At 44.3% G+C, this 12,734-nt stretch overlaps 1 protein-coding gene across 1 annotated transcript in view; it reads left to right on the top strand.

Annotated features, from left to right (window-relative positions):
* Window positions 1-12,734, top strand: part of CCDC57 (coiled-coil domain containing 57) — a 70,596-nt gene that overhangs the window by 17,532 nt on the left and 40,330 nt on the right. Inside the window, exons 7-9 of the mRNA XM_056848534.1 lie at window positions 2,797-2,955; window positions 4,176-4,338; window positions 11,523-11,657. Of these exons, the coding sequence (XP_056704512.1) occupies window positions 2,797-2,955; window positions 4,176-4,338; window positions 11,523-11,657 (457 nt within the window). The remainder of the gene's footprint in view (window positions 1-2,796; window positions 2,956-4,175; window positions 4,339-11,522; window positions 11,658-12,734) is intronic.

Consider the following 12,734-nt stretch of genomic DNA (forward strand, 5'->3'; position numbering starts at 1 on the left):
AAAATATGGTATCCATAATGGATACTTCCAGAGCCAGTGAGGCAAGCTAATGTTTGAGATTAGCAATTCTGAGTTGAGGAAGCATACTCTAAAACACAACACATTCTTCAATGCACAATGTCCATGTAAGAGTAATAGTGATATCCATCATCCCCTATTGTTAATTCATTATGTTAGCTAAGAGCCCTGTGGCGCAGAGTGGTAAAGCTGCAGTACTGCAGTCCAAACTCTATTCACGACCTGAGTTCGATCCCGACGGAAGTTGGTTTCAGGTAGCCAGCTCAAGGTTGACTCAGCCTTCCATCCTTCCGAGGTCGGTCAAATGAGTACCCAGCTTACTGGGGGTAAAGGGAAGATGACTGGGGAAGGCACTGGCAAACCACCCCATAAACAAAGTCTGCCTAGAAAACGTCGGGATGTGACGTCACCCCATGGGTCAGGAATGACCCGGTGCTTGCACAGGGGACCTTTACCTTTTACCTTTTATGTTAGCTAGTCTGAAAGGCTTCAATAGGTGACCTCTCCATGTATGCATCTAATTATTTTTAAAAGGCTTTTTCCTTATGACTATTAGAGCATCTTGTGTCAATGAGTTCCATAGATTAGCCTTTTGTAATGTAATGGAGCCTCTGGTGCAGAGTGGTAAGCTGGAGTATTGCAGTCCAAGCTCTGCTCATGACCTGAGTTCGATCCCAACGAAAGCTGGTTTCAGGTAGCTGGCTCAAGGTTGACTCAGCCTTCCATCCTTCCGAGGTCGGTAAAATGAGTACCCAGCTCGCTGGGGGTAAAGGGAAGATGACTGGGGAAGGCACTGGCAAACCACCCCGTAAACAAAGTCTGCCTAGAAAACGTCGGGATGTGACATCACCCCATGGGTCAGGAATGACCTGGTGCTTGCACAGGGGACCTTTACCTTTAATGTAAAGAGAACATTATTTTGTATTTCTTAAACTTATAGCTTCCAGTTTTGGTGGATGGTCTTAATTTTTTTTTGCTTTCAGAAAAAGAGCAATTAAAAAAAACCCAGTCACTCTCTGCCACTCTATTACATTTCTGTTATTTAAGCTTTTTCTAAAGTACTACTCCATCCCAAGGATATTTTCCTAAGAACGACATTAGCTGGTTATTTGTGTACCTTCTCCAGCTGAACTGCATCTGCTTTGAACTGAATAAACAGAAACACATATAATATTTTGAATATGGATGTACCATAAGCTTAGACAATGTCATTGTGATGCTTGCTGCTTTGTTTTCCATCCCTAATCCCTATCTGTTGTTATCTGTCTTATTTTTACTCTACTCTTTCTCCAAGGAGTTCATAGCTGCATATACTGGATTCCCTCCATATACTTTATCCTTATAGTAACCTTGTGGGTTGGATTGGCTGAGAAATACTGGCCCGAGGTCATCCAGTAAAATTCATGGCTGAGCAAGGATTTGAACCTGGATCTCTCCAGTCCAGCACTATGCCCCTTACACCATACTGGACTGCCAGTGTGGCTATTACCACAGCACATGGAGTGAGCATTTCCAGTTAGTTTTTTAATGAAATCTTTCTCAAATAATTCTAACCAGTTCTCAGAACTCACTGATGTATGTTACTAACCCCAAACCCCTCCCCTAAGCAGTGAGCCTGGAAGTATGCACTGCAGTTCGTAAATACCCCATTGCCACTGCAAATGCCTCTACGAATGCAACGAGAGCTACATGGAAAATTCTTACCTTGTAGAAGCAGCTGTAATTCATACCAAAGGTCCATAAATGGGAATCAGTACTGAGTTGCTACTTTGATCTTTATTTTTCCATTTTCTGGCATACCAAGGCACTCTGGGTCTCTTTAAATTTGGCAAATTGCATCTTAAAATGCTATTTTAAGATGCCTGCTTGGATGCATACTGGAGAATATCTGGTTGGTGTGGATCAAAGAAGTACATTTTCTTATTTTTCTTTTTTATCACCTTTATCAGGAACCTATTACTTTAAAGTTTTGTTTATTCAGATCCATTGTATATTTTGGATATTTTGCTGTCACTGCAATAATACCGTATATACCCGTGTATAAGCCGACCCGCCTATAAGCCGAGGTGCATAATTTCTCCCCCAAAATGGGCAAAAATTAGGCACCCGCATATAAGCCGAGGGTCGGCTTATAACCCCTCCCCCCCAGCAGGCTTACCTTAGGTGCGCAGGCAGGCGGTGGCGGCGGCCCCCCCCCCGCAGCCCAGGAGGCCCCGCAGGCCGCTCCTAGGCCGCTCCAGGCCCGGCGAAGGCGGCGGCGGCCCCCCCCGCGGCCCAGGAGGCCCCCCCAGGGCGCTCCTGGCTGGGGGGAGCTGTGCGCACCTGGCGGTGGCACTGATTTCCAGTGGCCGCAGGAGGCCCTCCCAGGCCAGTGCCGGCCGGTAGGAGCCGGGCGTGCCTGGCTGCGATGGCGGTGTGGCCTTCCCGCGGCCGTAGGAGGCCCTCCCAGGCCGGTCCTGGCCGGGGGGAGCCGCGCAGGCCCAGCGGCGATGGCAAGTTCCCCCCTCCCTCCTCTACCGTATTGACCCGCGTATAAGCCGAGGCCGGTTTTTTCAGCCCTTTTTTTTTGGGCTGAAAAACTCGGCTTATACGCTAGTATATACGGTATGTAACTAGCATTTCCATTTATTTAAGTTTCTGATTTTCTAAATGCTTTGAATGCCCTTCAGGTCACTTGGATAGGTGAGACTGAACTTCTTCATACCAGTTTTTGCTTTTGATTTTACTCAAAGTGAAAGCCCCACAAATTTTATCAAGCTTGTGTACTCTTTTGTATAGACTTGAACAAGAGCTAGTGGCACTGCAATCAAGCTGGGATTCTAAAGTAGCTCAGATCTCCAGGGAGACGATTTCAAAAGACCTTCAGATTCAAGTACTACAAGAAGAAGAGGTGAAACTGAGAGCACAGGTGACTAGCTTAGTACAAGATATTGAAAGGTAAATAGCTTTGAGTGATTGCTAAACCTTGATTTCCTCAGAGCCCTTTTGCATGATCTAAGTGTGTCCCATTTACACTCTACAATGTCAATATAACAGTTTCCCGTCTTTACATAAAAAATGGGGTGGGTGAGATAGCAGTGGTGAAGGGAAGAATGGTGACTATGGAGGGGGGGCTGAGACAAGGAAAATGTTGGGAAACTTCCATGGGGGCACTGTAGTAGTAAGAGAACCATCAATGTGTGGAAGCACCCTCAGTTTCACAGTCACTCTCCATAGCATTACTTGCTTGTTCTTCATCAGATTGGTAATTACAATATCCATTCCACCATGTGAGAGGAGACTTATTGGTTTTGATTTTACCTGTGTACCCACTGAGATTAATTCATAACTTGTTTTAATTTTTAAAGTTTGGATTATTATATGTATTTTTTTTGTTTTATTCTGGCATTATGTGTATTTTTTTTTAAATTCCTGCATAGTGATTTATGAATCACTAGAACCAATATTCTCTCATGATTCTTAGGGCCCATCCCCCAAAAAACCTTAATCACAACTGTGAAACTATCAAACTAATATCGTGTTGGCAATGGCATCTATTCACTGTTGTTAATTTTATGAAATAACAGTTTTGGAAATGGAAGATTTTCCACCCCAGGTCTCTGGCTGTTGGAGATGTCTTCTCTGGGTTGATATTTTGTTGGTCCACTTCTTTATTAAAGCAAACTTTTACATTGTTTTGTAAATGCCTACATCTCTGACAAATAAAATACCTGAAATAATAAACCACCAAATTATTTGAAGTAGTTAAAACCATTTACAGCCATCCTTGTATGGCTCTGATTGCGCAGAAAGGCAGGATATAAATGCTGTAAATAAATATATAGTGTATTTTCAAAATAACTTCAAGTCTATTTGAAGGAATGTTTCCCATGCAACAGATTCTTTGTCTGTTGGAAGATTCTTTCTCAGCTACACATATGTGATGATACCTTTTGGATTTTCAAATCTCTAGCTTCTTAAAAAAAACAACCTTGTGGTTACTGTTCCACACAGTGCACTGCCTGACCACTGCTGAACTGAAGTTCTTTGGCCTGTAGACTACGCCCCTCAGTTGTGAACATTTAAAGACAAAACTCACGTTGAAGCATTCATTATGTTGAATTTGTTGACCTTGACTGAGAAGCTAAAAATAAATACCTAATTTCTCTGTGCCTTAGGTATAAGCAGCAGCTTTTACTATCATCGGAGAGAGAAGAGGCTCTGGAAAGAGCTAAAGTGCAAATAGAGCTGGACTGGCGGAGGCAGTGTGAGAATGCTGAAAGAGATCAATATCAGAAATCAGAGGCTCTCATACAGAGCTTGTCGACAGCTAGGGATCAGGTTAGTATTGCATCACATTCACTGCAGCTTAGCACAGAGGACCGGCATAGGCATCTTTTCATGATGGGAGATCTGATGTTTTTGAGCTGACCATTCTTCTAGCAAATACACAAGTAGTACCATCTTACTCAGGCATTTAACACACACTTTCTGAAATATATAATATCTGTACTGATTAGGGAGGTAAAAACATTACGCTTTTGAATGATTTAATTATAAAGATGTGTTGGCCATTTATATAATTGCTGTAAACATTTTCCAAGGCTTGGAGAGATGGGAAAGGGTTACTGTGCATTCTAGAATCATCTGTGTCTTTGCCAATATTAGCCTTCCTCTGACTCGTCTGCACACAAGACAGACACCAGAGCACGTTACCATGTTAATTTCCTTAACAAAAGTCAGTAGTGGAGCTAATAATATGTAGGAATATATATGTAGACTAGATTTTGAGCTCATTAATGTGCTCATTAGATTTTGAGCTCATTAATGTTTAAACCTTTAAATGATATAAAGTTTTCATAGTTTAAATAGTTGCTTTACTGAACAAAATGTACATTCCTAATGCTGATCCAGCCAATGCAAGGAAGCAATTTGGTTGTAATTTAGGTAAACAGCACCACTAGGCCTTAATCTCGGGGTGAATGGATTGTGTGGAGTTTTATTGTATTTTGCATGTTTTAAATTGGAATTTGTACACTGCCTTGAGCTATGGAAAAGGGATGTAAATATTTTAGTAAACAAAACAAACCTAGGACCAGCAGATTCTTCTACTGAGGATTGTGTTCTGTAAGAAGGGCTAACGGTACCATCCTGAGCAGAGTTACACTCTTCTCAGTCAGTAACTTTGCTTAGAATCGCATTACAAATGACTGATTTGTTTGAAAAAGGTCAAAATGTGACAGGGGTGTCAAAGACATGGGTTTCCGACCCACCACGTCCTTGCAAGGATAATTTGATTCCCCTGTCCCTAAACCTAGTGCCCTGGAATAAATTGCCTTCGTCTACAGGCTTCTGTGCAGTCCCACATTGGGACTGTGCACACGCAGGCCTGCCGCTGGGAAGATTCCATAGCTTCTAAAGGCTAGAATAGGGGGCGCCGCTCCCTTTGCGCATGCGTCCGCTTTCCCGCCGAAACAGAGCCCTCTAGGGACGGCGCCCCCATATTCCCTCAGTTCTTTCTCTGCCGCCGTTCGGGAAAGGACCTTTCTAGCTTCACTAGTCTCTTCATCTGTTCGTTGGTGACGTATCTATTCTTTTACCTACTAAAAGTTCTCAAAGTTCTACTATGTCGTCTTTGGACATCGCTGTGTTTAAGAAATGTCAAAAATGCAGCTCCAAAATGCCTAAATCGGTCGATCACGCTCTTTGCGTGTACTGCCTGGGTGAGGCCCATAATATGGCTTCGTGTCAGATTTGTGTTCTGTTTACACCCAGAGCCAGGACTGCCAGGTCTGATAAACTTAAGTCCTGGTTGTATGAAAAGGCTTTATTGGGCTCAAAGACGCCAGCTTCAAATGTTTCAGCCGGGCGTGAGCAATCTGCCGTATTGGATCCGGTCGGTTCCATGGCTATGGTTCCATCCTCTGCCGAGCGCAAACGCCCTGTTGCCTCTGTTGAATCCCTCGGATCCATCGCCTGACGAAACATTTAGTGGACTCCTGATTTCTCCTAATGAGGATGTCCGGGGTTTGCGGATCAGATGGTGCGATTGGCTAAGTCCTTGGAGGTTGACATCACCTCTTCTACCCCTAAGCCCAAAGAGAAGATTTTGGCGCCAATCTATTCTGACACTCCAATGACCGTTTCGTTTCCTGTCCTCTCGGACTTTATGGACAATGCTAAACGAGCTTGGGAGAAACCCTCTACTTGTTCTTCCACTTCGCGCAAAGTGGAAAACATCTATAAGATCCAGCCATCTGAGTGCGAATTCTTGTTCTCGCATCCTCCAACCTCATCAGTGATAGTAGCGGAGGTCCAGGCTAAACATCGCCAGAGCATCAATTCTACTCCTGTAGATAAAGATAGCAGGAAAATTGATGTCCTTAGCCGAAAGGGCTATTCTGCTGACGCCCTTGGGTTCCGTATAGCCAATTACCAGGCTTTTATGGCTGCGTATCAAGGTTACTTATGGAACCGTATGAGTACGTTTATGGAGTTTCTACCTGAGGAACAGAAATCCTTGGCCAGAGTTGTGATGACTGAAGGAATTAAGTTAGCCAGCAAACAAATGAATGCGGGAAGGCATGGTTCAGATTGTGCAGCCAGGGCTATGGCTGCCTTTATAGGTCTTCGAAGGTTTTCTTGGCTCCATTCTACCAGCCTATCCCAAGATGTAAAGAATCACATCGAGGATTTACCTTTCGATGATAAAACCTTGTTTGCTGACTCGACTGATGAGGCGTTGAAGCAATTGAAGGCCCAGAAACAGACCGCCAGGTATATGGGGGTTTCAGCACCACCTTCTACCACTTTCCAGCAACCTCGTTTCTCCTATAGGGATCGCCAGTCCCAGAATCGTTGGCCTCGTCAGGGACAGAACCAGCCCTCATATTGGCAGAATAGGCCTTACCAACCCTATCAACCTTACCAACCATACCAGAGCAGGCGTAGGCCCAAGAGACCTCGCAATCAAGGGAATAAGGCCGCTTCGCCCAAGCAGGGCCAGAAACCTGCTTTCTGACTAGAGGTGGAAGGGGTGCCCTCTATGGGTCAGTTTGGCGACTGCTTGGTCCCTTTCTTGCAAGCGTGGCGGGCCATTACTACTGATACTTGGGTTCTCCACATTGTTCAGTTTGGTTACTCGTTGGAGTTTGTTTCATTACCCTTCCTGATGTCTTCTCCATGGCCGCCTCCCCTGCCACATCCTGCTTTGGGGCAAGCTTTGCAAGAACTGGTCGTGAAGGGAGCAGTTCAATTGTTACCTGTGGACTCCCTGGGTTCTGGGTTTTACTCCAGGTTGTTTACCATTGAGAAAAAAGGTGGAGGCCTCTGGCCCATCCTCGATCTCAAGTGTTTGAATAAGTTTTTAGTCATTAAAAAATTTCGAATGTTAACTGTGCAACATGTTCTTGCTTTATTGAACCCCGATTGGTGGTTTACCGTTATTGATTTGAAAGAAGCTTATTTCCACATTGCAATTTGTCCTGAGCATCGCAGGTACCTCCGTTTTGAGGTGGGCGGCCATTACTTCCAGTACTCTGTACTCCCATTTGGCCTTTCTACCACCCCATGTGTCTTCATCAAGTGCATGGCGGTGATTGTAGCACACCTTAGGTCTCAGGGCATAACTATTTACCCTTATCTCGATGACTGGCTTATCACTGCACCCACAAGCCTCTTGGTTCAACTTCATACTCAAACTACTGTGGAATTGTTACATTCACTGGGTTTTTTGGTCAATTTTGATAAATCACGCTGGATCCTACTAGACTTACCCAGTTTATAGGGGTTATCCTGGATTCTTCCCTTGGAAGAGCGTTTTTACCGGAGGATGGACGTTGTGCCATTAGGAAATTGGTTTTAAGTTTCCAATCAGTCCGTTTTCGCCCTGCTCATGATATCCAGGTACTCCTGGGTTTAATGGCCTCCACTACTGCAGTGGCCCCTTACGCCAGACTGCATATGCGCCCCCTACAGAATTGGTTCGTCAGAGTGTTTAATCCCTTTGTTCATTTGCAATCTAAGAAATTCTCAATTCCAAGAGCTGTCCTTAGGTCACTTACTTTGTGGTCCATAGAGGCAATTTTGCCTCTGGTGTCCCATTCGGAATTTTTGTACCTACTAAGGTGGTTACCACTGATGCTTCCCTATTAGGTTGGGGCACCTGTTGTGAGGACCTCTCCACTCAGGGGATGTGGTCCCAATCTGAATCGTCACTACATATTAATTTGCTCGAGTTACGGGCTATTCGGTATGCTCTTTTCTTTTTTACAGAATCTCTTCAGGGCGAGCACGTTCTGCTCCAGACAGACAACACCACCGCGATGGCTTATGTCAACAGGCAGGGTGGCACGGTCTCCCGGTCCCTCTGCAGGGAGGCCACACGGATTTGGGAGTGGGCCCACCAGCACAACATGACCCTGCAAGCAGTACACATTGCGGGGTCCGTCAGCGTGTTAGCAGATGATCTGAGCAGGAACTTCGCACCTCATCACGAATGGTCACTGCATTGGGATTATCTAACACCTCTGTTCCTGCGTTGGGGGTTTCCCCGATGTAGACTTATTCGCGACCTTGGACAACGCAAAGGCGCCAATCTTTTGCTCCAGAGCAGGTTTCGACGCCGACTCCATAGGAGACGCCTTCGCAATCCCATGGGACAAAGGGCTGTTTTATGCTTTCCCGCCCTTGCCCCTTTTGGTGAAGGTCATCAAGCGTATCCAACAGTGCAGAACCCACTGTATCTTGGTTACCCCATTTTGGCCCCGACTGGTTTGGTTCCCAACTGTTATGACACTAGCGCGGGGCATCTGGCATCGGTTCCCTCTGGCACCCAACCTGTTGTCCCACAGGGGCACTCTCCACCCAGATTCCGACAGGTTCCGCCTGACAGCATGGCGGATTCTGCCGCAGGAGTGACTTTTCCCGCCATTGTGTTAAAGGTTCTTCTTAGTTCTAGGAAGCCTACTACTTGTTATTCCTACACTTGTAAATGGTTCTGTTTTTCCCAATGGGCTAAGGCTCAGGGCTTGCGACCCCATTCAGCCCCTTTACCTAAAGTTTTAGAGTACTTGTTTACACTGAAGAATTCAGGTCTGTCTGTGTCTTCGGTTAAGGTGCATATGGCCGCTATCTCTGCCTTTCATACATGGATTGATGGGGGTCCTCTTTTTTCTTATTACACTTCTAAACTATTTTTAAAAGGTCTTAACAATTGGTTTCCTCCTGTTCCTAGGAAAATTGAACAATGGTCATTGTCATTAGTCCTTTCTAGGTTGATGCTGTCACCCTTTGAGCCTCTAGCCACTGCCTCTCTCTCTGTTATCCAAGAAGGTTTGCTTTTTAGCAGCTATCACTTCAGCTCGCCGTGTTGGTGAGCTGGCGGCTCTAAGGGCTTCCCCACCCTTTATCCAGTTTTTCCCTAAGAGGGTGGTCCTGAGGCCCAGTTGTGAATTTCTACCAAAAGTAATTTCTAAGTTTCATTTAACCCAAGCGGTTTCCTTACCAATTTTATTTCCACAGCCGACGTCCTCTGCTGAGATCACGCTACACTCGCTCGATGTTAAAAGAGCTTTATTGTATTATTTACAGCGTACCAAGCATTTTAGAAAATCTGATGCTTTGTTTGTTTTGCTGGACCCAAGAAGGGTCGTCCGGCTTCATCTGCTTCTTTATCCAGGTGGATTGTTCAGACTATCCGAACCTGTTATCAGCTGTCTGGTGTGCACTGTCTAAGTTCTCTCAGGGTGCATTCTACCAGAGCACTGTCTTCGTCTGCAGCTTTCCGGAGTGGTGTTCCCTTGGAGGACATCTGTAAAGCAGCCACGTGGTCTTCTCCGGATACGTTTGTTCAACATTATGCGGTGGACTCTGAAAGTAGAAAGGATGCTGCAGTTGGGAGAGCAGTCTTACATTCTTTGTTTGACTAACAGCTCACTCACTCCTTGGTGAGTAGCTATATAATCTCCCAATGTGGGACTGCACAGAAGCCTGTAGACAAAAACAGTGTTTCACTTACCTTTAACTGTTGTTCGTCCAAGGTCTTCTGTGCAGGCACACATTCCCTCCCTCCTGCCCCACTGTTAGCTTCTTACTGTTTATGCTTGCTTACAGATACACTTGGCAGGAGAAAGAACTGAGGGAATACGGGGGCGCAGCCCCTAGAGGGCTCTGTTTCGGCGGGAAAGCGGACGCATGCGCAAAGGGAGCGGCGCCCCCTATTCTAGCCTTTAGAAGCCATGGAATCTTCCCAGCGGCAGGCCTGTGCGTGCGCAGTCCCAATGTGGGACTGCACAGAAGACCTTGGACGAACAACAGTTACAGGTAAGTGAAACACTGTTTTCTAATAGTTTGACCAAAACTGGGTTTGGACTCACACACATGCAGTAGAACACAACAAAAAATGCAACAGGCTTTATTGAAAAGATTAAAGGAAAGGTTCGGGCTTAAGCATAAGGCAAAAGACAAGCAGATGCAATAAAGTAACAAAATCTAGCTTCTTAACATACTTTTACATATGTGGAGGCAAGCAGGGTACAAGATCTTCAAATCAGCATATGTGGCAAAGCAGCGGAGAAGAGATGCAGCAAGATGGTCCCTGGCCCATTATTGGTACTGATGGTGTTATTGAGCCTTGCTTGGAAAAACTTGTGCCAGATGGCTAAAGGCTAACTTAATAGTAAACTGGACCATTGATCCTCTGACCAGTATAGGCCAATCAAGAATATGATCCAAAGATGAATCTCAAAGAGGAGCAAGATTTTCCCCTCCCATCTGACATCGCTGAGGGCAGTTAAGTCAAATTGCTTTGAAATTCACAATCTCAAATTCTTCATCTTATCTTGGGAACAGTGGAAGAGTGTGTAAGCGTTTGATATGGAACTCTCCCCATGTTATTCTTTAATACTTGGATGATACACCAGGAAACAGGCTAATCCTTTAAATTTATGACATGGCCAAACGGTAATGGTTATAAATTGTCAGGTTTATTGCTACAGAGGTGACTGTTTCACTTGACAAGGGGTAACCATGAGTTTTTTCACTGTGGCTCCCAGGGTATGGCCAGAGGGCTCATGACAGAGCCACACTGACAAAGCTAATCAGGGTTGAGCCTAGTCAATGCCTGGATGAGAGGCTTCCTGGGAATTATTTGTTAAGTGACAAGGTCAATGATGGAAGAAAAGCAGAATGTAAACATAACAGGTAAATAAAATAAATATTTTGTATGACAGTTCTGCCAATATGTAATAGTGATTAGTGAACCATAGTCAAATTGGGCTGTACTTAGTACTTCCTGTCCAAGGATGCAGATAGTTATTGTCTAGGCTGGGAAAAATTAAGTGTTAAGTTAGGAAGGTACATTAATTATTGTAGGGGAAGGAGGCTATCAAAGGAACCAGAAGCACCAGGAGCTTTCTCGTGAAAGAAATCCTGCATGATAGTGGAGAACTTGACAACTGAATATAGATACTAAGGTGATAAATTCTTTAGCACGAGATTTAAATTAGTGTAATTTTCTTTTGTAGGTTACTGCTGAGCTGCAAAAAAAGGAACAGAAGTTGCATGAAGTGGAAATGGTCCTGTCTTCTGTAACCTTTGAGAGAGATCAAGCTGTTGGGGTACTTAAAAAGCATGGTCTCTTGGCGGAAGGAAAAAAACAGGTTTGAATTACTTATGCCATTTATTGACTTGAATGAATCCTAGGACAGTTCACTTTATAATCAAAGCTGTTTCTAGGATATATTGCACCTGACAACAACTTCACATGTGACAATGGTACATAGCCCGCATGTAGTGTGTCATATGATATATTCACATATGTACTTTCATTGTATGTATGGGCATTTGAAAATCATGATTGGATGTGGTTTTGTAATGTGGATGCAGCACACATACCTGTACCAAAACACACTCACAAGCAGTCTTCACATCTAACAATGTCCATATGGTTTGCACACTACTTTCCACATGCGAGTAGATCTGTGTCATGTATGAGAGGCAAAGAGTTTTTTGCAAGACATTACAGATTGGACATTTATAATTACTTTGGGTGTTGGACTTTTGGGTACTGGATTTTATAAGAAGTCCTGATGCCACCAGATAATTAGAACAACCTTGAGTGTGAAGGTTTGCTTTTTCCTGTTGGGAAGACAGTTCCCTTCCTTCAATATTTTTAAGCATTTGTGAACCTGCATTGCAGAAAAGAGAAAGACACAGCTACTGGATGAATTTTATTTGTATTTCTTTTGATTTGAATTTTCTACTTCATCATGCCTAAGTTGCTCAACTTTCTAAGTGGTGATCTTAGTGGTGACTATCATTCTGGAAGCATTTATCAGGCTAGACAAGCCACAAGCAATTGCTTCCAGAATGATAGTTCTGAGAGCCAACGTGGTGTAGTGGTTAGGAGCAGTGGACTCTAATCTGGAGAACTAGGTTTGATTCCCCACTCCTCCACATGAAGCCAGCTGGGTAACCTTGGGCTAGTCACAGTTCTCTCAGAGCTCTCTCAGCCTCACCTACCTCACAAGGTGTCTGTTGTGGGGAGAGGAAGGGAAGGAGATTGTAAGCCGGGTTTATTCTCTTTAAAAGGAAGAGAAAATCAGCATATAAAAACCAACTCTTCTTCTTCTCTTGTGCTGTAACTTCAGTTTTTGTTGAATGTTTGCTCAGTGTTTAAATTCTATGAAAGTCAGGAGAATGGATAACACACATCTGTCTTGGGCAATAAAGTGCTC

Source organism: Euleptes europaea, chromosome 1 (genome assembly GCF_029931775.1).
Source record: "Euleptes europaea isolate rEulEur1 chromosome 1, rEulEur1.hap1, whole genome shotgun sequence".
Lineage (NCBI taxonomy): Eukaryota > Metazoa > Chordata > Lepidosauria > Squamata > Sphaerodactylidae > Euleptes > Euleptes europaea.